The sequence below is a fragment of the Mustela erminea genome, chromosome 3 (assembly GCF_009829155.1).
Source record: "Mustela erminea isolate mMusErm1 chromosome 3, mMusErm1.Pri, whole genome shotgun sequence".
NCBI classification, from domain to species: domain Eukaryota; kingdom Metazoa; phylum Chordata; class Mammalia; order Carnivora; family Mustelidae; genus Mustela; species Mustela erminea.
In genome coordinates this window covers 60,605,549-60,629,339 of record NC_045616.1, presented here as the reverse complement: position 1 = coordinate 60,629,339, position 23,791 = coordinate 60,605,549, and the positions used below count along the sequence as shown (strand labels likewise).

The following is a 23,791-nucleotide window of genomic DNA, read 5'->3' as shown; positions in this document are numbered from 1 at the left end:
GTTTTTAAAGGGCTGTGGGTTTGGTGTGGTTTATTTATTTTCTCAGGATGAAAGCCAGTATGCCAGCACCAAGTGTTAACAACGAGGGTTTGATGTATGTTACTTGAGATGCGCTGTGTGAAGTGGGATGGTTGGGTTATGAGGCTTCGGGGACTGCCTTTGGCATCAAAAAGGCCACATTTCCAAACACACTTTAGTGCTCCCCAAAGCGAAGGGGGCAGAAAAAAAGCCTTTGAAAATTAAAAAGGGGCAAAGTCACCTGAGTTTAGGCTCTGCGACCAAGGGCACATACTAAGCTACACGAAGGAACATTTGATGAGCCGCTTAATGACAAATATTAGCAGGTAGAGGAGACCCAGAATTCTGCTAACTTGGTGACAAGCTGCAAAATGAGCTCCCATATTCAATAAGGACAAGGGATGCTAGCAGAGGCCATCAGGATCTGCTCACACACTAGCTTGGCCACCACACCACAGGTGGGCATGGGGGCAGAGACACAAGTGCGGCCCCAAGTCCCACTCACTGAAGACCCAGCAGCTTTCCAGATAGGGCAGTCTCATGAGAACACTTTGGGATGGTTTTCTTTTTGTTAGTTAGTTTGTTAAGATTTTATTTGTTTGTGTGTGTGTGTGTGTGTGTGTGTGTGAGAGAGAGAGAGAGAGAGAGAGAGAGGACAAGCAGGGGGAGCAGCAGGCAGAGGGAAAAGCGGGATCCCCACTGAGCAAGGTGCCCAATGCAGGACTCAATCCCAGGACCCTGGGATCATGACCTGAGCTGAAGGTATCAGATGCTTAACCTACTAGCCACCCATGTGTCTCCAGGCTGGTTTTCAAAAGTCTATCTTTATGGCTTCATTCCTGATTAGGGAAGTGAGATATGCTCATTACTAAAACTTACAACTGGAGAACTACATAAAACAGAAAGTGCAGACACCCCTCTCCCAATCCCAGTAGCCAGAACGTAATTGTTATGAACTCTTGTTGGGACTTATTTACCAGACACAGATATAATTGTCTTCAATTTATAAGCAAGGAAAAGGATAACTCAGAGAACTTATCCACAAGCTTATAGGAAGTAAGTCAAAGCTGGAATTGAAACCCAGACTTAAGGACACCCTGGAACTCTGCATGTTCCACTAGGCTACACGCCCTGTCCCCACACTCCACACCATCCTGCAGTGAAATTACTACAGGGCTCTGTAGGACTTGCATAACCGTCTTTACACACAGAAGCTGCTGTCACTCACACAGTCAGGTTGTATATGAAACTGGAAGTTAGTCACAGCTAGACCCATTTTTCCAGACACATGTAAGTGTGTAATGCTCTAAGTGACACTTGAGTGGGTGGCTGTAACACAGATCTGGACGTCCCTTTTGCCCAAATCCCTTGCAGAACAGAAAACAAAGAGACTCTTTAAATTAGGAGGACATGACTTGTGTATGAGGCTCGAACCTGGAAAGCCCTGAATTCTGGGTCTCTTATTTATTAGCTGTGTGTGACCATTGCCTCAGTTTCCCCTTCCAGATTATAAAGAAGGGGGACAAACTGATTGCCTTCTAATTTCTGGTATTCTGTGCATGGAGAGCAATGTCCTCACTGCAAGGTGGTGGGCTTCACGCATCCCCCAAACTTTTCTTATTCTGCTCAATGTCTAATTTCAGGCTGAAGGGCAGAAGGTTGCTACTTCACCAATATGCCCAGAAAGAAATGAATGTGCTTTGAAAATAAAGTATAATATTATTGCTATTGCTAGATTTATTCTAATTAAATGAGTGGGTGACAGCCAACTTGAATGATTAATTTATTAGCAGGCATTCTTTCAGTGTGTACAAATCTCCACAACAAAAGGGATTGAGAGGAACACCTGGGTGGCTCAGCGGGTTAAGCACTGCACTCTTTTTTTTTTTTTTTTTTTTTAAGATTTTATATATTTATTTGACACAGAGAGAGAGAAAGATCACAAGTAGGCAGAGAGAGAGAGGGGGAAGCAGGCTACCTGCTGAGCAGAGCGCCCGATGCGGGGCTCCATCCCAGGACCCTGAGACCATGACCCGAGCCAAAGGCAGAGGCCTAACCCACTGAGCCACCCAGGCGCCCTAGCATCGCACTCTTGATTGTCGCCCAGGTCAGGATCCCTGGGTTGTAAGATCGAACCCCGCCTGCATCACGCTCCACGGTGGGTATAAAATGTGCTTGAGATTCTCTCTCTCCCTCTCCCCCTCCTCTCCATCTTCCTCCTCCCACCAGTAAACAAAGCAGTGGGGGATTGAGAGGGTTACAGATGAAATCTCGCCCACCTTGGAACTGACAGCTCTGGATGGGTAAAACACAGGAATATAAATGACCACGCATGAGGTGGCAAGAGCTCAGTGTCCTAGGACGCTCCAGAAAAGCTCGAGACACTCCAGTTTGGAGGGGCCAGGCAGAGCTTCATGGAGGAGCAGTGATGCGAACTGGTCCCTAGAGAAGTGTCAGAAAAGCACAAGAAGAGGATGGGGGCTGAAGGTGGGCACTGCAACCATGCTGAGGGGTCGTGTAAGCTGAATGACGGAGGTTGTAGCACAGGCGTCTGCACGAGGCTGTGGGCAGCTGGGGATCATGGATAGCCGGCAAGCTGGGAAGGGACAGGCCATGTCCATGGCCTCTTCCAGACCAGCTTCTAACAAAACTTAAAGTCTAACTGGTCTCCAGTACCTACATCAGTACCTAGCTTGTACCTGCTGACAAAATCGTTTCAGAAACGGACTAAATGTTGCTGTACAGAGGAAACAGGAAGGCGCGCCGAGCACGCAAACCTGGACAGCTCTTAGATCTCGTGTACAGAATTGGCAATTTTACCACAGAAAATGAGTGTGCGAGAGAGAGGGAGGGAAAGACTCTTCTTTTACTCTGTAATCAAGAGCAGAAATAACATCTCATTATAACCTTTAAAGAAAGGAGGCCTTTTAAGTGAAATAGTAACAAAGCTGTACAGAAACACTTTGAAGACTTGGCCTTCGGTGGTGTGGAAACTGCTAACATCTGTCAGTGCCCTTCGTCTATGACCAAGCTCCTACCAGAAGAATCTGAGCGCTTTGTAGGCACGCACGTGTGTCAGGTGTATATGTATACATCATACAGCCAGATGTATGAGAGTCATACAACCAGATGTATGAGAGAATTCTAACGATACACAGAATGTCACATCTGAAATCCGAGGTGAGTTGTGGTCTCAGATGGTGTGGGCTCATCACTTCAGAACAGCGCATGTCAAGCCTGCTGCCTGTGGGATGGGTGTATATATTTTCTCTAAGGCAAACTAACCCCTCTGAAATTAGTTGTCCTCGTGGTCTGAGGCATGCTGGCTAGAACCTGAGGGCGTTTGGAGCAGAGGCTCCTCAGAAGCCTGTCGAGCTAGGCTCACACCTGCAGGATCTCAGGGCCTAACTGGAATCTCGGCTGCTCCCTACCACTTCAGAGAGTTCCAGGCTTCCCATGAATTAGCTTAAAGGGCATCATCCCTGTCCCTAGGGCTCTCACAGGTCTCCTCCACTGACTACCCTGTACTGCTCAAGAAGGACACTGAGTCTAGGTTAGCCTACTAGAAAGAAATATTTATTTATTTTTAAACATTTTATTTATTTATTTGAGAGAGAGACATAGAGAGAGAGAGATCACAAGCAGAAGGAACGGGAAGAAGCAGAGGGAGAAGGAGACTCCCTGCTGAGCAGGGAGCCGGATGCGGGGCTCGATCCCAGAACCCTGAGGTCATGACCTGAGCCGAAGTTAGACGCTTAGCTGACCGAGCCACCCAGGCTCCCCTAGAAAGAAGTATTTTAAAGACACAGGGGAATAAATAATTCTTAGAATCTATTCTTAGAAAGGAAGGTGGGAAGAGAAAAAGGTACTATCTGAACAGAATCCAAAACGTGTCTGTCCAAGGTTACCTCAGAACAAAGCCTTTAAAGATGAATAGAAAGTTTCCTCAAAGCACACAGGAAAGCAATTACAGCCCACAGGTCTGACGCTGGCCATGGGGGTGAGGGTTGACGTGGAGATAAAAGCAGAGCTAGAGACGGGGCATGGAGAGGACAGTGAGCAATGAAACAATGCAAGGGAACTTGCCAAGAATGGAACACAAAGAAAGAGAAGAGCAAGAAGCAGCAGGGCCCCGGACTCCGAGGGGAAGTGAGGCTGAGCCAAGTGCACAGGCAGGGACTTTAGAAGTATTTCATAATGCTTAAGAATTCATGAACCTTCTTGAAACACTTAGTGATTAATAATATTCTATGGTTAAAGAAATAAGTTCTGATATCCTCATGTCTTATCCAATAAAATTTTATTTATCTGGTAATATTGAAATAAAATAAAATTGTAAATTTATTTTCCTGAAAATTAAAAAAAAGAAGAAGAAGAAGAAGAAGAAGAAGTATATATACTCGTCTCTCACAGAGATCTAGCAAAGGGACTGAAGAGAGGAAGGGGAAATCCCACATCCTCCCTTCTGGCTGCAGGCAAGCATGAGAGTGGGCATTTACAAACTGGATAAGTAGTTTCAAACATCTGTATAGGATAATGTTAATGGTCACCAGCCACTTCCTAATTTTAAATTATTTTTTTTTAGGAACAAAATGTAAGCTGTAAGTTCAGGGATTAAAGGTGGGTGGAATTGCCATCGGGAGATACCTTTAGGTTCAGGAAAGGCTAAGAGACAGTAAGACAATGACTTTAACTATCATTCATTAAGAAGGATTTGGCGAGAAATGACCATGATGGCGGGCTCTGGGCTGTGCACTGGGGATATGGCAGTAAATGAAAAAGATATAGACCCTGGCCTCATGAATTTCTAGGCTCTTCTTTGGTTTTGCATTTTGCAACACATATTTTTAATTGTGGTAAAAAAAAAAATTTACCATTTTAACTGTTTTTAAGTGTCCCGTTCAATGGTACTAAGTACATTCACATGGCTGTGCAACCTGCACCACATCCCCCCACTGAACTCTCTTCATCTTGCAAAATTGAAACTACAGCCATTAAACACGAACTCCCCATCTCGCCCCCTCCAACCTCTGGCAGCCCTTTTTCTACTCTCTGTCTCTATAAATTTTGACTGTATGTACCGCATTAAATGGAATCCTGCAGTATTTGTCTTTTCGTGACTGGCTTATTTCACAAGTGTTCTCAAGGTTCATCCACAGTGTACCATGTGCCAGAATTTCCTTCCTCTTTAACGCTAAACAGTAGCCCACGGTATGTGCATACCACATTTTATTTATCCTTTTGTCCCACCAGCTGTGCATTCCCAATTTACATGCCCACCAATGCGCCTAAGTGGTGCCATTTCTCCACATCCTCACCAACCCTTGTTATTTTCCTTCCTTTTTTTCTTTCTTCCTTTCTTTTTTACTTTTCATAGTAGCCATCCTAGTGGGTGTGAGCTGTGGTTCTTTGAGTCTGTTTCTGCTTTACTGCAGAATCTCCTGGTCTGTGGGAAATGCTACAACCTGTGGTGTGTGTCTTTGTCTGTCCCGGTCTTCTGAGAATATCTTTAGTATTCATAGCCAACCTACAATGTACCAAGGGTCTGTGGCCATGAAAAAAGACCGAACTCCACCAGTAGAGGGGATGCCCTGTACTCTTAGAGTAAGAGGGAGGGGGTAAAGCTGCTAAACCCCAAAAGGCCAGCTTCTGAGAGGATGTGGTACTACTTAGAAGATAGGACTCTGCCAGGAAATGTCTAATGCTTGTTCCTCTGATTCATGATAGGATGAGACATTGGTCCACAACCCCCAACAAGACCCACTAAAGGGGAGAGGGCAGACGGAAAAGTGGATTGATGCAGTGATGTTTTAGAATGGGGAACAGAAAAGTGGGCAGGATGTAGTAATAACGAAATCCTACAATTCAAATTACTCTAGCACTTATAATGTTTCTAACATTCTCACTTGTATTTATCCGTGTACAACGACACCTTTGGCTACGTCACTGCTTAGTAATGAGCGCGGGGTGGAAAAGGAGAGAAACTGAGTCAGCAGCTTTGCTCCTTTGAGGCCTTATTTATATAAGGACCCACAGAATGGTGAAGGTGGAAGGGACCTGAGACACCATTTAATTCAATCTTTGCTTCACAGGTGAGGAAACTGGTAAAGTGGTTGCTGGGAAGGTAGAGATGGGATGTCACCCTCTTGTGCTCTAGTAAGGACAAACAATCTAGGAAGTGTTGGAGTTAGAAACCAAAGACACCGTCCTGGGCTAACACTGACTCAACGGTCAATCTGTAATTTACACTCTAGATTGGCTGCTAAATGATTTTATTCCGCAAAGCCTCTAGAACATATTCATAAAACATACTCTATAAATAGGATTCACAGACTTGGTTGTTGTCCTATAAATACAAATTTTCTTAGAGCTAGATTTCATCCACCCCACCCCCAAATTAACTGCATATTAAAGGAAATGGGCTGGCAGCATCCTCCTATGAAGCAGGGTGCCCCCAAAGATAGCTCTCCTTATTTTAGCTTCTATTGCACAGTGGATGGAAATGAATATAAGAACTGGGGAGAAAAGCTTGAGGTGTTGTATACAAGGTGGCGGGAGGGGCACTTTGCTGCTTGCAGGCAGAGACAGAAGTGAATGCAGACCAACAATGAATGTGGTCGTGTGTTGACGCCAACAGCAGACAATGTCCCTCATTATAAGCAGGAGTCAGAGCAAGAGTCCTGGTTGGCAGGGAGGGCCAACAGGGAGGTCTGGAGTAGGCTTCAGGGAGGGGCTGGGGGCTGCAAAAGGCCAGAAAAATGTCCCTGAACTTGGGACAGCAGTAAAGGGTCATTGTAAGTCCATAATTCAATATTTGGGAAACTGAGTTGAAGAAAAGTCGAGGGACTTGTTTAAGGCCTTATAATCTATGGGTGGCAAAAGTAAAAATGATTCTCTCTTCTGATTTCCGTGCCCTCCTTTAACTTTTATATGGGAGAAAACTTGTGCCCGTGCTGGGACTGAGCTGGGGGCCCGTGGGAAGATCGCAAAAACCAGAGCAGGTTGTGCTAGAAGCCCAGCAGCCAGCAGTGCTGTGGCTGGGTTACACGGAAATACAGAACTCAAGCTCCCAGTTTTGTTTGTTTTTTTTCTTTCTTCCTTCCTCCCTCTCTCTTACCCTCCCTATTCCCTCCTCCCTCCTTCCAAGAGAAAAAGCATGCACGTGCAAGCGGTGGGGAGGAGCAGAGGCAGAGGGAGAGAGAGAATGTTAAGCAGACTCCAGCTGAGCATGGAGCCCAATATGAGGCTCCATCTCACGATCCTGAGAGCATGACCTGGGTCCAAACCAAGATTCACACACCTAACCAACTGAGCCACCCAGGCACCCCTTCGCTCACCCCTCACAGCTTCTGATGCTAAGAAAAATTCAGCTTGATGAGTGGAAGGCCTTTCTTTCATAGATGGAACTCGGTAAGGCCAGCTGACAACCATTACAATGTGTGCAGCATCTTCAGTGCCTCCTTGGATGTCATACCAGGTTTCTCAGTGCATTAAACTACCTAGAAGTTTCACAAACCCTTCCTGCCTCTCCTCTTTCCTTCTGGCCACCCCTGGAAATTCTGGGATCACTGGTTAAGAATCACTGCTCTAGTGAGACAATTATAGACTAGAATGTGTCACACCCCTTTGGTGTGCTTGGGCACAGAAAAGGTTAGAAACAACGGAGGTCGTGGCCACAGTGAGTAGTCATGGGTCTGTGTTCCTCCTACATAGCTGATCCAATTACTGCCCAGCACCTGCCACAACAATCCTTCTAGACTACTAGAAATACAAAGCAAACTCACATGTAATTTTAAATTCTCTATCAACCACATAGAAATGGAAAAGGAAACATGGGAAATTAATAATAAATTTAATTCAACATATCAAAAATATTGCCATTTCAATGAGTATAAGTATATATTATGATATATTTCACATTTTTCATACTAAGTCGTCACAATCTGATGTGTATTTTATACTTGCAGCACATCTCAATTCACAATTAGCTACATTTCAAGTGTTTAAAAGCCACCTATGGCTAGTGGCTACCATACACACCTACAACCACCCTGCCTCTCTCACTGACATGTGAGAGAAATAGCAGTTTCTCCATACTATATCCATCCCGACCTGCCTCAGGCCGTTTTCTTTCCACTTGGGTGCTAATTCTATCCCAGCAATCTTCCATTTAGTCAAGAAATCATCACTGAGGGCCTACCCATTGCTGGGTATTCATGTTAACTTACAAGGATGAAAAGATAAATAAGACACAGATCCTGACTTCCAGGAGCTCTCACCTTGGTGGGAAATGAAGGCACATACAAGAGAATTTGCTGAAGGCTCTACACACAGATACACACAAAAGGCTGCTGAGGAAGGATATTCTGGGGTTCCAAAAAGCATTCGCATACATGGGATATTTATGTTGAGTTTTAAGGGATGGAGAAAAATCGTGGAAGGGCAGGGAAAGGTGTTTCAGCCACAGAGAAAAGCATATTCAAGACAAAACAGGATGATCTGCATGTGTCTAGCAGGGCAAGGACTGGCTGGAGGTGGCTGGTGCGGAAAGCAGGGGCTCAAGTGCCCATTGACACACAACCAGTGTGAGGTTGTTGTCTGCGCAGGGAAATCCCAGGGCAAGTTGTGGCACAGACTGGAGAGGACAAAGAAGTCAGGAAAGCCTGAAGGACAGAATGAAGGAATGAAGGGTGTGGCCATATGTCTAGAAAGGAGGGAATGTCAGCGCCCAAGGGAATGAATGAAATGGAAGAGCCCTGTTCCTGTGAAGAGTCTTCAGATGACGCTTAATGATGGAGGCAGGACAAAGGGCCTAAGAGCTAAGGCTTTCCAGACCCAAATTCACCAGGCTAGGGTTCACAGGGCCACTAGCGTGGAATTTAAACAGGACTATTACAATCTGTTGTGATCTGAGAGCCAAAATGGCTTCTTTCCTTGAAGAAAGAATGAACCTATTGCTTAACTTAGGCAAAACACAAAATCAAGCCAAATGACTTCAAGGATTGCTAGGGGAGCCACACTTGGGATACGCAGGTGCTGGGCAGCACCTGGCCAGCTCCACTGCACGATGTGGTGGCTTATCTGATCTTGGGTTCCCTGAAGGTGGCTCTGGAGCTCTCACCTGAGAAGACAGCAACAACAACATGACGTTCCCAGGGAGGAGGAGCCACTGAGAGCCTATGGTAAAGTTGAAGCAGGGAGATGGAATGGCCTGAAGGTCATATAGCCAGTAAGTGCAGAGAGAAAAACAGCATCTACCCTCCAGGGCACCAAAGTGACAGTGAGGTCAGCAGAACTGGTATTACGCAGAACTGTTTGTCCTGAGCGCAAACTCAGGAAAAGGATCCTAGAAAAGGATGAAGTGAGGCTGGAGACACACTAGGCAATAAAATATCTTCGGGAGCTAAAGCGATTAAATTTAGTAGCAATAAATGAGGTACTCACATGGTGAAATATCCACAAAGTTCGGGTCAATATTATGCAGCAGCTCCATTCTGGGGGATGGGCTTCCTTCGCTAGAAGAGAATTTTTTAGGAAACATTAATTTCCTCTCTCAAATTAAGACGATGACTTTTAATACTTCCTTCCCTTGTACTTATAGGAAATAACAAGCTTGCCAATTAACAACTTTGTCATGAATTCAGAGATCTCTAAAGTCTGTAGTTGGTGCATCTTTAACTCATTATTATTTGTCTACATTATAGTAATGACTGAACATCTAATAAAATGGTCAGTGTCAAGCATATGACAATTAAACGATACTCTTAACTGTGACTCTTTGCAATACATGTTGTGGCTGTATTTATGCATGATCATTCTTTACAAAGCGGAAATGAGAGGGGCACCTGGATGGCTCAGTCGGTTAAGCATCTGCCTTCGGCTTCGGTCATGATCCCAAGTTCCTGGGATCGAGCCCCACATCGGGTTCCCTGCCCAGTGGGGAGCCTGCTACTCCTTCTTCCTCTGCCTGCCTCTCTGCCTACTTGTGCTCTCTATCTCTGTGTCAAATAAATAAAACCTTTAAAAAATTTTTAAAGAAAGGGGGAAATGAGAACTCAAGTCATTCTGTGTACACTTCACATTAACCGTTCACGGGAGATGAGGAAAGAACATCTACCAGGACAGTGGCATCAATACTACAGTCACAACCTATGTTAATGGTGAAAAGAAACTTGGGGATCACAGTCCAACCCCTTATGATATGAGGAAGGCAGACAAAGGTATTGGCCAAATATTAGATCATGTGACTCTCAAAATGGTGTTCTGAAAAAATTGGGAGCATTAGGGCACCTGGGTGGCTCAGTCGGTTAAGCGTCTGACTCTTGGTTTTGGCTCAGGTCATGATCTTGAGGTCATGGGATCCAGGCCTGCATTGGGCTCTGTGCTCAGTGTGGAGTCTCCTTCAGTTTCTCACTCCCTCTCCCTCCTGCTCATTCTCTCTCTCTCAAATAAATAAAATCTTCAAAAAAAATTGGGAACATTACCATCACCAAATGTATGTGGGGTGTACATGATGTACCCAGGACATTTTGCTAGTATAGACTCAGCCTTATGTAAAAAATAATTTTAGATGTTGGGAGAGTACTAAGGACTGCTTGATAACCTAATAAAAGGTTGCAAAGTACTATTAACACTGTAGGATTTGTATACACCTGAAAAACCACTAAGGTCCCTGATGTAACCACGAGGACATGTTTTCAGGTGACCCAGTATCCACACCTCAAAATCACAGGTAGCTGTCTACAGCAGTGGCTTGGGATTTCAAGCCCAGAAAATTTAAAAAAATCTGGGTTGTAATTGGCCATGTTGTATTCACCAAGAAAAAAATTTTAAAACAAAATCTAATTTTAAAAAACCCCCAAACTTCAACTACCATCACCATTATACTACAAAATAAAGATTTTTTTTAAGTGTGGGTGGGCGGTGCACAGAGGGAGAGGGAGAGCAAGAATCTTAAGCAGGCTCCACATCCAGCAGAGGCAGACTCAGGGCTTGGTCTCACAACCCTGAGATCATGAACTGGTCCAAAATCAAGTCAGATGCTTAACCAACTTAGCTACCCAGCACCCCCAAAATAAAGTTAATTCTAATAGTAAAAAAAGGTAAGAAGAATATGATCACAGAAAAACATGACAGCTCTTCAAACTGAATGTATTTAACTTTTGTATGCTTTCAGATTTCCTTGCTCTTCTCTACTCCATAAAACACCCTAATTAGAGAGTGGGAGGAAATCCACAGGGATGCCCCTAGTCCTGGGGGCACAGGATGCAGCACTGTTGGGGAGGGGGCATATTTCCCAGGAATTTTCTCATTTTCTTCTTGAGGCAATTATCTGATTATGATGAAGACTGCCAAGGAGTCCAATTTGACAGGAACTAGGATTTGATTCCAGAAGCTCTGAATGCAAGAAGGGATGATTAGCAGACAAAATGCTGAATGTGAGAAAATCCAAACAGGATGTTGATGATGCAGATGGGGTCTAATTTGTGGGTTTAATGCAAATAGAGTTAAGATCTGGATGATAATAACAGCGAATAAGTCAGGAGGGGAAATCAGAATGAATGCATTCTATGAAGTTTTCACATTGTTCAGAAGAAGTTAATACTACTAATGAAATATAGGTTCAGCTAAGTAAAATTTGCAGGTTAAAATTCTAAAGTAACTTGAGGGGTGCCTGGGTGGCTCAGTGAGTTAAAGCCTCTGCCTTCGGCTCAGGTCATGACCTCCGGGTCCTGGGATTAAGGCCTGCATCGGGCTCTCTGCTCCTCCTCTCCCTCTGCCTGCCTCTCTGCCTACTTGTGATCTCTCTCTCTCTGTCAAATAAATAGTCTTAAAAAAAAAAAAATAAAAAGAATTACTTATTTTAAAATTTATTTTAGAGAAAGACAGCAAACGGGGAGGGGTGAGGGACAGAAAGAATCCTGAAGTAGACTCCCCACTAAGCATGGAGCCTGACATGGGGCTTGGTCTCAGGACCCAGAGATCATGACCCAAAGTGAAACCAAGAGTCGACTGCCCAACTAACTGAGCTACCTAAATTCCCGAGGTCTCTGGTCCATTTTAAGTTAATTTTTGTGTATGCTGTGAGGTAGGGATCCAATTTCATTCTTTTGCATTGGATATCCACTTATTCCAGTACCATTTATTGAGAAGATTATGCTTTCCCAATTGAATTATCTTGATACCTTTGTCACATATGCAGCTGATTCCAACACACAGCTCAGGGTGAGAATCGCTAATCCTGAGCCTTGTTCTGTGAAATCAACACATTTGATTATATGTTCTAAATTCTTCATTTTCTTCTAGAGAGTAAAAGATGGGTGACTAGCTCCTAGGACACTTAGGTAATGAGTCCATGTATAATGACAATGGCTTCCCCTTGAAAGGAAGTCCTAGTTCCTCAGAAAGTATCGTAAGAGAACCATTGATAACTTCCTACAATCAGTCCCTTTAACTTGCCCCTGTATAGGGATATAAGTACTTTGAACATATCTCTTTTTGCATATGATACAATTTCTTCCTGCACTGAAGTGAAATGGGGAAAAAAAAACCCACTTTGCCTGTTTGTGACAGTTTTCAGCAACAACAACTGTGTGATAATAATCTTACAAATAAACAGTGGCTTCATCAAACTCATAAATGCTTATGGGACTCATTATTGCTCTATTATACCAGGTATTAGCTTCTATCTTCTATACATACCTATGCATTTATAGGTAATGCTACCAATACTGCAGCATTTCATGATTATTTGTATATTATACTGTTCCCAAGTCATATTTCCATATAACAAAAGTACTAGAAAGTGGACACTGAGCTCTTTTGGTAATTTATGGTCCTCCTCCCAACCAGTTCTAAAGGCCTCACTCTCTCACATGCAGTCCTGCACTGTCTTTAATGGCGCAGGCTTTCAGGGTCTGCATCTCAAGTCCACAAGGTTATATAAACTAGAGCCTTTCTTCTTCACCAGCAGAATGTGGATAAAAGTATCCAATTCTCCAGAATTGTTAGGAGAATTAAATGAGGCAGTGTACATAAAGCACACCGACATAAAGTTTGGTATAGAGTATGTGCTGAATAAGCCGACAGCTTAAAAACAAGAACAACTTTTATTGCAAAATGTGGATCCTCATTCTACAGACATGGAAATAACATAACCACAATTATAAGACTATAACCCGAGACACAGATATAAGAATAATATGTAGAGGGGCTCCTGGGTGGCTCAGTGGGTTAAAGCCTCTGCCTTCGGCTCAGGTCATGATCCCAGGGTCCTGGGATGGAGCCCTGCGTTGGGCTCTCTGCTCAGTGGGGAGCCTGCTTCCCTTCCTCTCTCTCTGCCTGCCTCTCTGCCTACTTGTGATCTCTCTCTGTCAAATAAATAAATAAAATATTTTTTTAAAAAAGAATAATATGTAGATACAAGGAGACATTAATATTCCCATCCATTCTTCTTGCTGGCAATAATTCCCCTCATGAAATATATTGGTGTAGTTATAACTTTAATTTCTTTTTTTTTTAATGCACTGCTATGTTTATTGCAAAGTTAATTACAATAGCTGAATTATGGAAGCAATCCAACGTCCATCAATAAATGAATTGATAAGGAAGACAATTTATCTATATCTATATACACACACACATATTTCAGTCAATGAAGTATTAGTCATAAAAATGAATAAAAGCTCACTTTTTAGAATATGGATGAATTCAGAGAGCATAATGCTAAGTGAAGCAAACCAGAGAAAGACATACCATATGATTTTTTAAAAATTAATTTATTTATTTTCAGAAAAAACAGTATTCATTTTTTTTTCACCACACCCAGTGCTCCATGCAATCCGTGCCCTCTATAATACCTACCACCTGGTACCCCAACCTCCCACCCCCCCGTCACTTCAAACCCCTCAGATTGTTTTTCAGAGTCCCTAGTCTCTCATGATTCACCTCCTCTTCCAATTTACCCCAACTCCCTTCTCCTCTCTAACACCCCTTGTCCTCCATGCTATTTGTTATGCCATTGCACTCCTGGGTATTTACTCCAAAGATAACTTTAATTTCTAAGACATGTTACAATATTCCCTCCCATGTGAGAGTCTCATTTTAGAAATGTGTGTCAAATATAGCTAAGTCACACAGTCTACTCACCATGAACTGCATATAAAAAAGATACAGCATCATCTGTTATCCAGGGATTTTCCCCTATTTTTCAGATGTGGTATAGTTTGCTGTACAAGCAACACTATCTTTGTTAGACTGTGGATTCCATTTGTGGCATTTAAATCTCTGAATGATGACGGATGATGTTCATGGGAAATGATTTTCCAACAATGATACAAGTTCATGCAATGACCTCGTTTTATTACCACAAGGTAGCATGGGTTTTTACTATGGCAAATGTTCAGGCTCCAGAGTGATAGGAACAAAGCAGTGTGCTCTAATTAGTTTCTTTCTTCTCTTTCTTTCTTTTTTTAAAATCTTACTTATTTATTTTGCAGAGAGAGAGAGACAGCAAGAGAGGGAATACAAGCAGGGGGAGTGGGGGAGGGAGAAGAAGGCTTCCGGCCTAGCAGCGAGCCAGATGTGGGGCTCGATCCCAGGACCCTGGGATCATGAGCTGAGCCGAAGGCAGATGCTTAACAACTGGGCTACAGAGGCGCCCCTCCAATAAGCTTCTGAAGGTAGGCAACTATGGGACTGTTCAAGGATCCTTATTGCACGATGCTCACTAGACACCCAGCTTAAATGAATGACAACGGCAAGGAGTAGGCAAATAAATACGTAAAGAAAAAGAACTACAACATGTTGTTCACATTGACCACTAAAGACAGAAAGCCATCTCTAAACCGGTGAAATGGGCAGGTTTCATCCATGCCCATAACAACTACACTGGAGTGATCTGGGGGTTTCCTTGTTTTGGCCAGGTATTAATGAGCATTGATTATGTGCCACGTATCATTTTCAATGCTTTGCCCATATTATCATATTGAATCCTTGACACTGCGACACAGGTATAACATAGGCACAGACCAGTTAAGTGACTTACAGGATCATGTGGTTGAACAGGGGATGGAACTGGCTTTGAAACTCGGGCAGAGTTTCAGACTGACTCCTGAATTCCTCACTTCTAACCACTATTTAAATTTGTCTTCTTAGCAAGATGCAGACATGGCCTCAGTTTCTCCTTGAATGTCCTACATTTCCATTCATTCAGCTTATCTTTAAGACTCCATTACCAAATATCTCTAGTAACTTCAAATGCCTCTATTAACAAGAGACAGAATCCTTTTCTCCATCTTCTTCTCTTACAAACTTGTATAAAATGGTATACAGTTAAATATCTTTTTAAAAAATATTTTACTGGGATGCCTGGGTGGCTCAGTTGGTTAAGCAGCTGCCTTCGGCTCAGGTCATGATCCCAGCGTCCTGGGATCGAGTCCCACATCGGGCTCCTTGCTCCGCAGGGAGCCTGCTTCTCCCTCTGACTCTGCCTTCCACTCTGTCTGCCTGTGCTCGCTCTCGCTCTCTCTCTCTCTGACAAATAAATAAATAAAATCTTTTTTAAAAAAATAAATAAATAAAAAATATTTTACTTATTTATTCATCAGAGAGAGAGAGTGAGTGAGCACAAGCAGGGGGAGAAGCAGGCTTCCCATCAAGCAGGGAGCCCAGTGTGGGGCTCAAACCCAGGACACCGGGATCATGACCAGAGTCGAAGGCAGATGTTTAACCCACTGAGCCAGGCATCCCCAAGTTAATTATCTTTGATGACATTTTAGTATTCAATATTAATTGACCTCAAATTTCATATTCTCTGGATTAGCTTTAAAAATAATAGGGCAAGAAGACACTGATCAGTAACTAGTTTCCAATATGTTATAAATATTTTCTCAAAGTCTACAGTTTCAGACACTGAGATCACAGCCCTGTCCATTTATAAATAGTTTCCAGTTTTTGACTTTCATTTTCCAACTAGTTGAAGGGTGGGGCAATAAAATATTTCCCATAAATAAATGAAATGCTTTTATATCCCATATTCATTTTACCATGAGCTGCTGGCCATCTGTCATAAAGGACACACCCTAAAAAGCAGTATCAAATTTTCAGAAACAGAAATAGCCATGATGATATTTTCTGAGAAGAAATTTTGAAAAAAAAAAAAAAAAGTTACTGATTAAAAAATTCACAATATGGTGAGTGCTGTGAAGTGTGTAAGCCTGACAATGCACAGACCTGTACCCCGGAGCAAATAATACATTATATGTTGATAAAAATAATTTTTAAAAAATTCAAGACACACCCAGAGTAATGTCCATCCTGTCATCTCTTCATGAGCAATGTCATCATTGTTACTATCTTCATCTCAAGCTACTGAGTCATGACTGTGTTCCAGGCACTGTGCTGGGTGTTTTATACATACTCTTCACTAAACCCTCACCTAAGTGCCTATGAGTTAGGTAGTTACATTTTACACAGGAAGGAACTAACAGATGCAACTGTTAAGTAACTTGCCCAAGGTCACACAAATAATAAATGGGTAGGATAAGATTTGAATCAGATCTAACCACAGAGTTCACATTTTTTAGCCATTATACAATTGATCCTCCAACAATGTAAGGGTTAGGGGCGCTGACCCCCTGGGCAGTCAAAAATCCATGTACAAGTTTTGGCTCCCCCCAAAACTAACTATTAGTAGCTTACTACTGATCAGAACCCTTACCGATAACATAAACAGTGGATTGACATATATTTTTAATGTTATGTGTATTATATACTGTGTTCCTACAATCATGTAAACTAGAAAAAAAGAAATGCCATTATGAAAATCGTAAGGAAGGGCGCCTGGATGCCTCAGTGGGTTAAGCCTCTGCTTTTGGCTCAGGTCATGATCTCAGGGTCTTGGGATCGAGCCCCACATTGGGCTTTCTGCTCAGCGGGGAGCCTGCTTCCCCCTCTCTCTCTGCCTGCCTCTCTGTGATCTCTCTGCCTCTCTGTGATCTCTCTCTCTGTCAAATAAATAAGTAAAATATTAAAAAAAAAAGAAAACCATAAGGAAATACATTTACTGTACTATACTGTATTTGTATTAAAAAATCCATATATAAGTGGATGCAGACAGTTTCAAACCTGTGTTGTTCAAGGGTCAGTGTACCAGTGAAATTCCTGGTGGGGCTTCTTTTCCTTGTTATGTGGGTCCAGGTGATATAAGGTTTCTGTAAATCTCATGCTCCTTGAAAAGCCATTTTAACATGCAAACATAACCATGAATAAAGAGTTTAGGCATGGAAATTATAAGATTTTGACTAAATTTGGTGAGGAAATATATAACTTAAATTCATTTGACATAGAGTTATATATGGAGAGATTATTTTCATGGATATTTTTATTAAGAAATCTTATTAAATTTTTAAAGTAGGCTACTTAAGAAATAAGTAGTATTAAGAATAACTGAATCACTCCCTTAAGTATAGTCTTTTCCTATTCATTACTGAAAAATAATTAGTAGGACTTCTGGGTTAGTATCAGGGCAAACTAGCAAGGCCTAATATGCCTTTCTTCCAATTTCTATGATAATACCCATGAAGAATTACAAAAAGATGAAAACTGGCAAGAGCGCTGGAAACTAAAGAGAAGACCAGATGCCAAAGTCTCCAGGGGATTTTCACTAATGCCAGTGTTGAAGAGATTAACAACACATTCTTGGATTCTACCATAAGAATCAAAACCTGATCCCAAAGAAAACAGAAAAAAGACAGATTCGCTTTGTCTACTTCTAGCTATGGGACTCCGAGGTTGCCCTAAAGAAAAAAGGGTCAATGATCTCCTAAGAGCTGTCTTCAGAACTAGCCCATCAGGTTTTTCTTCCTTCACTCCCAACTACATCCCCCTCTATGTCCACCCAGGCAGCAAACACTAGACTACACAACAGGAAACAGAAGAAACGAGGCATAACATGTAGTATCCTTGCATGAGAAGTCACCTAACCAAAAAACAAAAAAACAACAACAAAAAACAAAACCCAAATCTGAACCAACCCTTATAGCGCTACATATTGTGGACTTAGGGTAGAAGCTCTCTCTCTCTCTTTTTTAAAAAGACAATTATTTGAAAGAGAGAGAGAGAGCGCACAAGCGGTAGAGAAGGGGCAGAGGCAGAGGGAGAAGCAGATTCCCGCTGAGCAGGAAGCCCGATGCGGGACTCAATCCCAGGATTGAGTGAGACACTTCACTGCCTGAGCCACCCAGGTGCCCCAGTGTAGAAGCTGTTTTATAAAAAAGGTTGGTAAAGTAGAGAATAAAAAAAAATAATAATACATCATTCCTTAAATATTTTGCTTTGACTTAAAAACACATACCTATTCAGATGTCAGTCTTTGAATGCAGGGCTACTGGTTAGAATACTCTACCATCCTTATTTCGTCAACCATACTTACAATGCTTCTTTATAGTTCCTACGGCTTTTTAAAAAAAATTTTTATTTAAATTCAATTTAGCTAATATACACTCTATTATTAGTTTCAGGGATAGAATGTAGTGATTCATCAGTTGCATGTAACACCCTAGTGCTGTTTTTCTTAAACTGGAGAAGAGCCTAAGAACATGTGACTTTCCAGATTTCCACAAAAAAATGGTGGCCATCTAAATTTTAATCTCTCTACATATTCTCTTTAGAAACCATATGGAAAAGGAAGGGTGACTCAATCAGTTAAGTGTCTGCCTTTGGCTCAGGTCATGATCTGAAGGTCCTGGGATCAAGCCCCACATTAGGCTTCTTGCTCAGTGAGGAGCCTACTTATCTCTCTCTCTCCCTCTCTCTCTCTCGCCTAAGCCTACAACATAAGTGGGAGACAGAACATGTTTAAACCCTGAGAGGTTGTGAGGAAATAATCATCTGAGACCTGAAGAGTCAGTGCGAGTGTCAACCAGGGCAGAGTCAGGCTGGCATCATGCAAAAGAGGATGGGGGGGGCACAAGAGGGGAAGGACTCAGACTGCACCTGGTAAATTAAACCCCAGGGATAGAGGATTGAGATACAGGTCGACACCAAGTGGATCAGAGGACTGGCCCCCGGGGAATCCAAGGGGAGGGCTTGGACAGTGCGCAGGACAAGAGTGATGGTCTCAGGCGGTAGCAATCTTACAGGAGCAGTTGAAGAACAGGTGTCTTGCGGAAAGTGAATGGTAAAGGGGAAAAAGGAAGAGGCAAAGATCAGGGTCCTACTGACACAACCTAGTATCAGACCAGAAAAGGGCAACGTTTATTTTAAAAAGTGCACTTTGCTATAGCAGTAGAAGAAGGTGTTCTTGAACTAAGAACTAAATTATACTCTCAAAAGCCCATCCCCTTAGAATGCCTGCTATTACAGGTCCAGGAAAAGCTGACATATGAAAACGTGAACAGCAAAAGCATCTAAATAAAGTTACCATAGGAGTTTAAAAAAGAGGAGATGAGAATTCAAAACTTTTGGCAAATGAAAACATTGCCCCCATTATGTCAAAAAGAAAGAAAGAAAGAAAGAAGAATAAAAAGCACCACAATGCAGAAGAAAACTGTTACATGTTATTTCAACATGAATTAAACACAGTTAAATCAGCAACTGCCAATATAAAAAAAAAAAATGAGTCAAAAATTTTAAACTCTGACACTGAACTAAGAAACTAAAAGAAAAGACAAAAATCTCAGAAAGGAAGGAATAGTATGTATATATATCCCAGTATGTATAACTGAAAGTATATGAGGCATATAGAGAATAAAAATGAAAAGAGAGAAGATAATTCAGAATAAAGAAAAAGGATCAGAGAGAAACAGAAATAAAAGACATGTAAATAAGATTCAGTAATATTTATAATTGCAGTCCCTGAGAAAGAAACACTACAGCGAAATATAGTATTTAAAACTATAGTTCAAAGTCTCTGAAATAAAAGATCTGAATTAACAGACTGAAAGAATTCACTGTATATCTAAGAATTTACAGGGTTCCCTTCGAGACAGAGCTAGTAAAAGTCTTAGGCTTTAAATCATAATAATAATAAAAATCTTCTGAGCCTCCAGGCAAAAAGACAAAGTCACTTGAAAAAAATCAAATCAAATCATGTTGACATTAAATGTATCAACAGCATCATAAAAAGCAAATAAAAGTGGGTTAATATTTTTAAGAAATTCAAGGAAAGAAAGTCTGAGACAAGGATTTCATATCAGTTGAACTGTTTTCAATTATGTTGTAGAAAATACTTTAACAAATAGTCAAGAATTCAAAGAATCCTGAGAAATCTATTAAAGAATTAATTCTTCCAACTAAGAGATAATTGAGAACATTTTAGAAATTCAGAAGTGGTTAGCATGGAATATATTTATGTAGATCTAAGAATAAAACAAAATTGTGAATAAGGACAGAAGAACAGTATTCTATATATTGTATGTTCTGACCAGGTAGAAATCATACAACTAAGAATAAGACTGGAAGAGACACAGAAAAGCATTGAGTTAAATACACTACTTAATTTCCTTATCGGTAATAGGTAGGAGTCAAAGATGCCATTGGAAGCTCACAAACCAAATAAAATAACCTAAGTAAAAAAGGAGGGCTAAGGGGCGCCTGGGTGGCTCAGTGGGTTAAAGCCTCTGCCTTCGGCTCAGGTCATGGTCCCAGGGTCCTGGGATTGAGCCCTGCATGGGGCTCTCTGCTTGGCGGGGAGCCTGCTTCCTCCTCTCTCTCTGCCCGCCTCTCTGCCTGCTTGTGATCTCTGTTAAATAAATAAATAAAATCTTAATTTAAAAAAAGGGGCTAAGAGAATTATATACAGATCCTCTAATAAACCCACTTTAAATTGAAAATATAATACAGTAAAAATTCATTTAATACACCCAACCTATGGAACACCATAGCCTAGCCCATCTCAAATGTGCTCAGAACACTCATATTAGCCTCAGATGAGGGCAGATCATCTAACACAAGCCTATCTTATAATAAAGTGTTAAATATCTCATATAATTTAATAAATACTGTACTGCAGGTGAAAAATAGAATAGTTGTCAACATATTGGTTGTTAACCCTCATGACCACGGGGCGGCCTAGGAGCTGCGGCTTGCTGCAGCATCGCAAGAGAGATCATACCGCATATTACTACACGGGGAAAAGAGCAAAAGCCAGACTTTGATGTATGGTTTCTACTGAATGCGTATCACTTTTGCACCCTCACAAAGTCAAAATTATAAATCAGGGACAATGTGTAAAAATATTAGGATAGGGCACCTGGGTGGCTCAGTGGGTTAAAGCCTCTGCCTTCAACTCAGGTCATGATCTTGGGGTCCTGGAATTGAGCTCAGCATCGGGCTTTCTGCTCAGCGGGGAGCCTGTTTCCCCCTCTCTGCCCATCTCTCCGCCTACTTGTGATCACTCTCTCTCTGTGTCAAATATATAAATAAAATCTTAAAAAAAAAAGATAATTAGGATAAAGGGGAACACTAGAAGAGCACACAAATCATTCTAAATATTAAAAGAACTAAAAAATCAAAGGTCAAAGATAAGAATAAGTATAACATAAAACGATACAACAAAGGTAGGGATAAAAATACCAGTCATAGCAATATACATCAACTCATCTACCAAAACAAAATATTTTCTGACTGGATCACCAAGAAAAGCCCAACAATATACCTAACAAGTATAGAAACGCATTCTTTTCAAGTTCAGGGGCAGGGACAACAACAAAGATCATATATAGAGCCAAGGTCAAATTCAAAAGCACTCAATAATATAAAGTATGTCCTCCGACCACACGGAACTGAACTAAAAATCAATAACTACAGAAAACCCAATGTATTTATAAATTAACACACTTCTAAACCCTTAGGTCAGAGAAGAAATCATTTGTACCATCCCCACTGTTATATCTACCACTAATTTTGACATAAATTCTACCTTGTCAGATACCAAGATTAGAATCTCAGTTTTCTTTTTGTTTGCAGGCAAACTCTTATTGTAATGGTGCTTACCAGAAGACAATAAAGCAATTGAACAGAATCTTGAGGAGAAGAGATTTGGCAAGAATTGTCAGATTATTATTTATGTTTGAAGGTAATAGATATTTCATATGGAAAGATTAAAAGAAAAAAAACCCTTAAGCCTGGGTGGCTCAGGCAGCTAAGCATCTGACTCTTGGTTTTGGCTCAGGTCACGATCTCAGGGCCCTGAGATTGAGTCCCACATCAGGCTCTGGGCTTAGCCCGTGGGCTGCCTGTCCCTCTCCCTCTGCTTCTCCCCAGGACCCTCACTCTCTCTCAAATAAATATAATCTTAAAAACAAAACAAAACACCCTCATCATTTATGTACTTCTACTGAAAATTGCTTTAAAATATAAAGCAGCCAACCAAAAGATTTATTAAAATTAAGAACTGGAGGACGGCAAAGCTACATAATAAAAGGAGTGTTAGTAACATTAAAGACAATTAAGCATACAGATCAACATACATAACTTCTCTACGTGTGATTACAAAGTTGAATACAGAAGAAAAAACTTTTTGAAAAGAAGAGTTAAAAGATTTATAATAGTCTGTTTCAGAAAGCTGGGTCTAAGATCCCAGATTAAATTAACAAGCACTTGAAAGTGGAAAATAAGCTGAAAAATATTGATCAAGAAAGTAAAGACACAATACAATTTTCTTTGAGTATTTCTGCCTCCAGCTAAGATGGACTAGCATGCAGGGTGGACATAACCTCCTACCTAAAACAACCTAAAGATAAACAGACAGAATGTATGGAATAACAGTTTTCAAAACAGGGACTCTCAGGCAAAGGACAGCGATCTCTAAGGTGTAGGAAAAAAAGGAGGTGAATCTCACCATTAAACCCAGCTTAAAGTCACCTTGAGAGAGTTTTCAGACCCTGGTGCAGAGAATGGGAATTGAGGCATAGCCCAGTGGACTGCCTGAGTTCAGGAGGCAGAGCTGAGGGTCCAGAGAGACCAAGGGATCTCAAATTCATAGGATGGAGTACCAAAGAGAAAGCTGCCCAGAAAGAAATTCTCAGGGGGGCCCTTAAAGTATTTAGCTAAGCATTGATCAGATATAGTTGAGGGAACTACCTCAAACTGAGGAAAGAACCATGTGAAAAGTTGAAAGGGAACAGTGCCCAGCATTCATACAGACTTGGGACCAGCACGTGCTCCCTACAGCCAGATTCGCAGGACACTGGGTAGATTACTGGGGAGGTTCTAACTCAGTATTGGAGAAAAAATAGCCCTAGACTGAGCACAGGTCTGGACCTGTCTAATAAATTACAATGCAACAACCAGAAATATCAAACTACGTTTCTAAGTAACTACATCTCAGAACAAAGCAAGATTTATAACAATACATAAATATCTAGCACCTAACAAGGTCAAATACACAAAGTCTATGTGCATCAAATCAAAGGTTAAAAGTCGTGGAAGCATGACCCATAGTAGAGAGAATAATCATTCCGTCATAATCAACCCAGAACTGACATGGATGCTGGAATTAGCAGGAATCATTAAAAGTTATTTTAGGGGCGCCTCAAGGGCTCAGTTGGTTAAGCGTCTGCCTTCAGCTCAGAACATGATCCTGGGGTCCTGGAATCGAGCCCCCTGTCAGGTTCACTACTCAGTTTGGAGCCTGCTTCTCCCTTTCCCTCCCTCTGCCCCTCCCCACACACGCCCCACCACATCACTCATGCTCATGCTCTCGCTCTCTCTCATGTGCTCTCTCTCAAGTGAATAAATAAGAAAATCTTTAACAATGACAAAAAAGTTA

General features: G+C 41.7%; 1 protein-coding gene across 2 annotated transcripts in view; it reads right to left on the bottom strand.

Annotated features, from left to right (window-relative positions):
- Positions 1-23,791, bottom strand: part of ARSB (arylsulfatase B) — a 167,840-nt gene that overhangs the window by 53,746 nt on the left and 90,303 nt on the right. For both annotated transcript variants that reach the window (XM_032335889.1, XM_032335888.1), the window contains exon 6: positions 9,463-9,533. In XM_032335889.1, the coding sequence (XP_032191780.1) occupies positions 9,463-9,533 (71 nt within the window). The remainder of the gene's footprint in view (positions 1-9,462; positions 9,534-23,791) is intronic.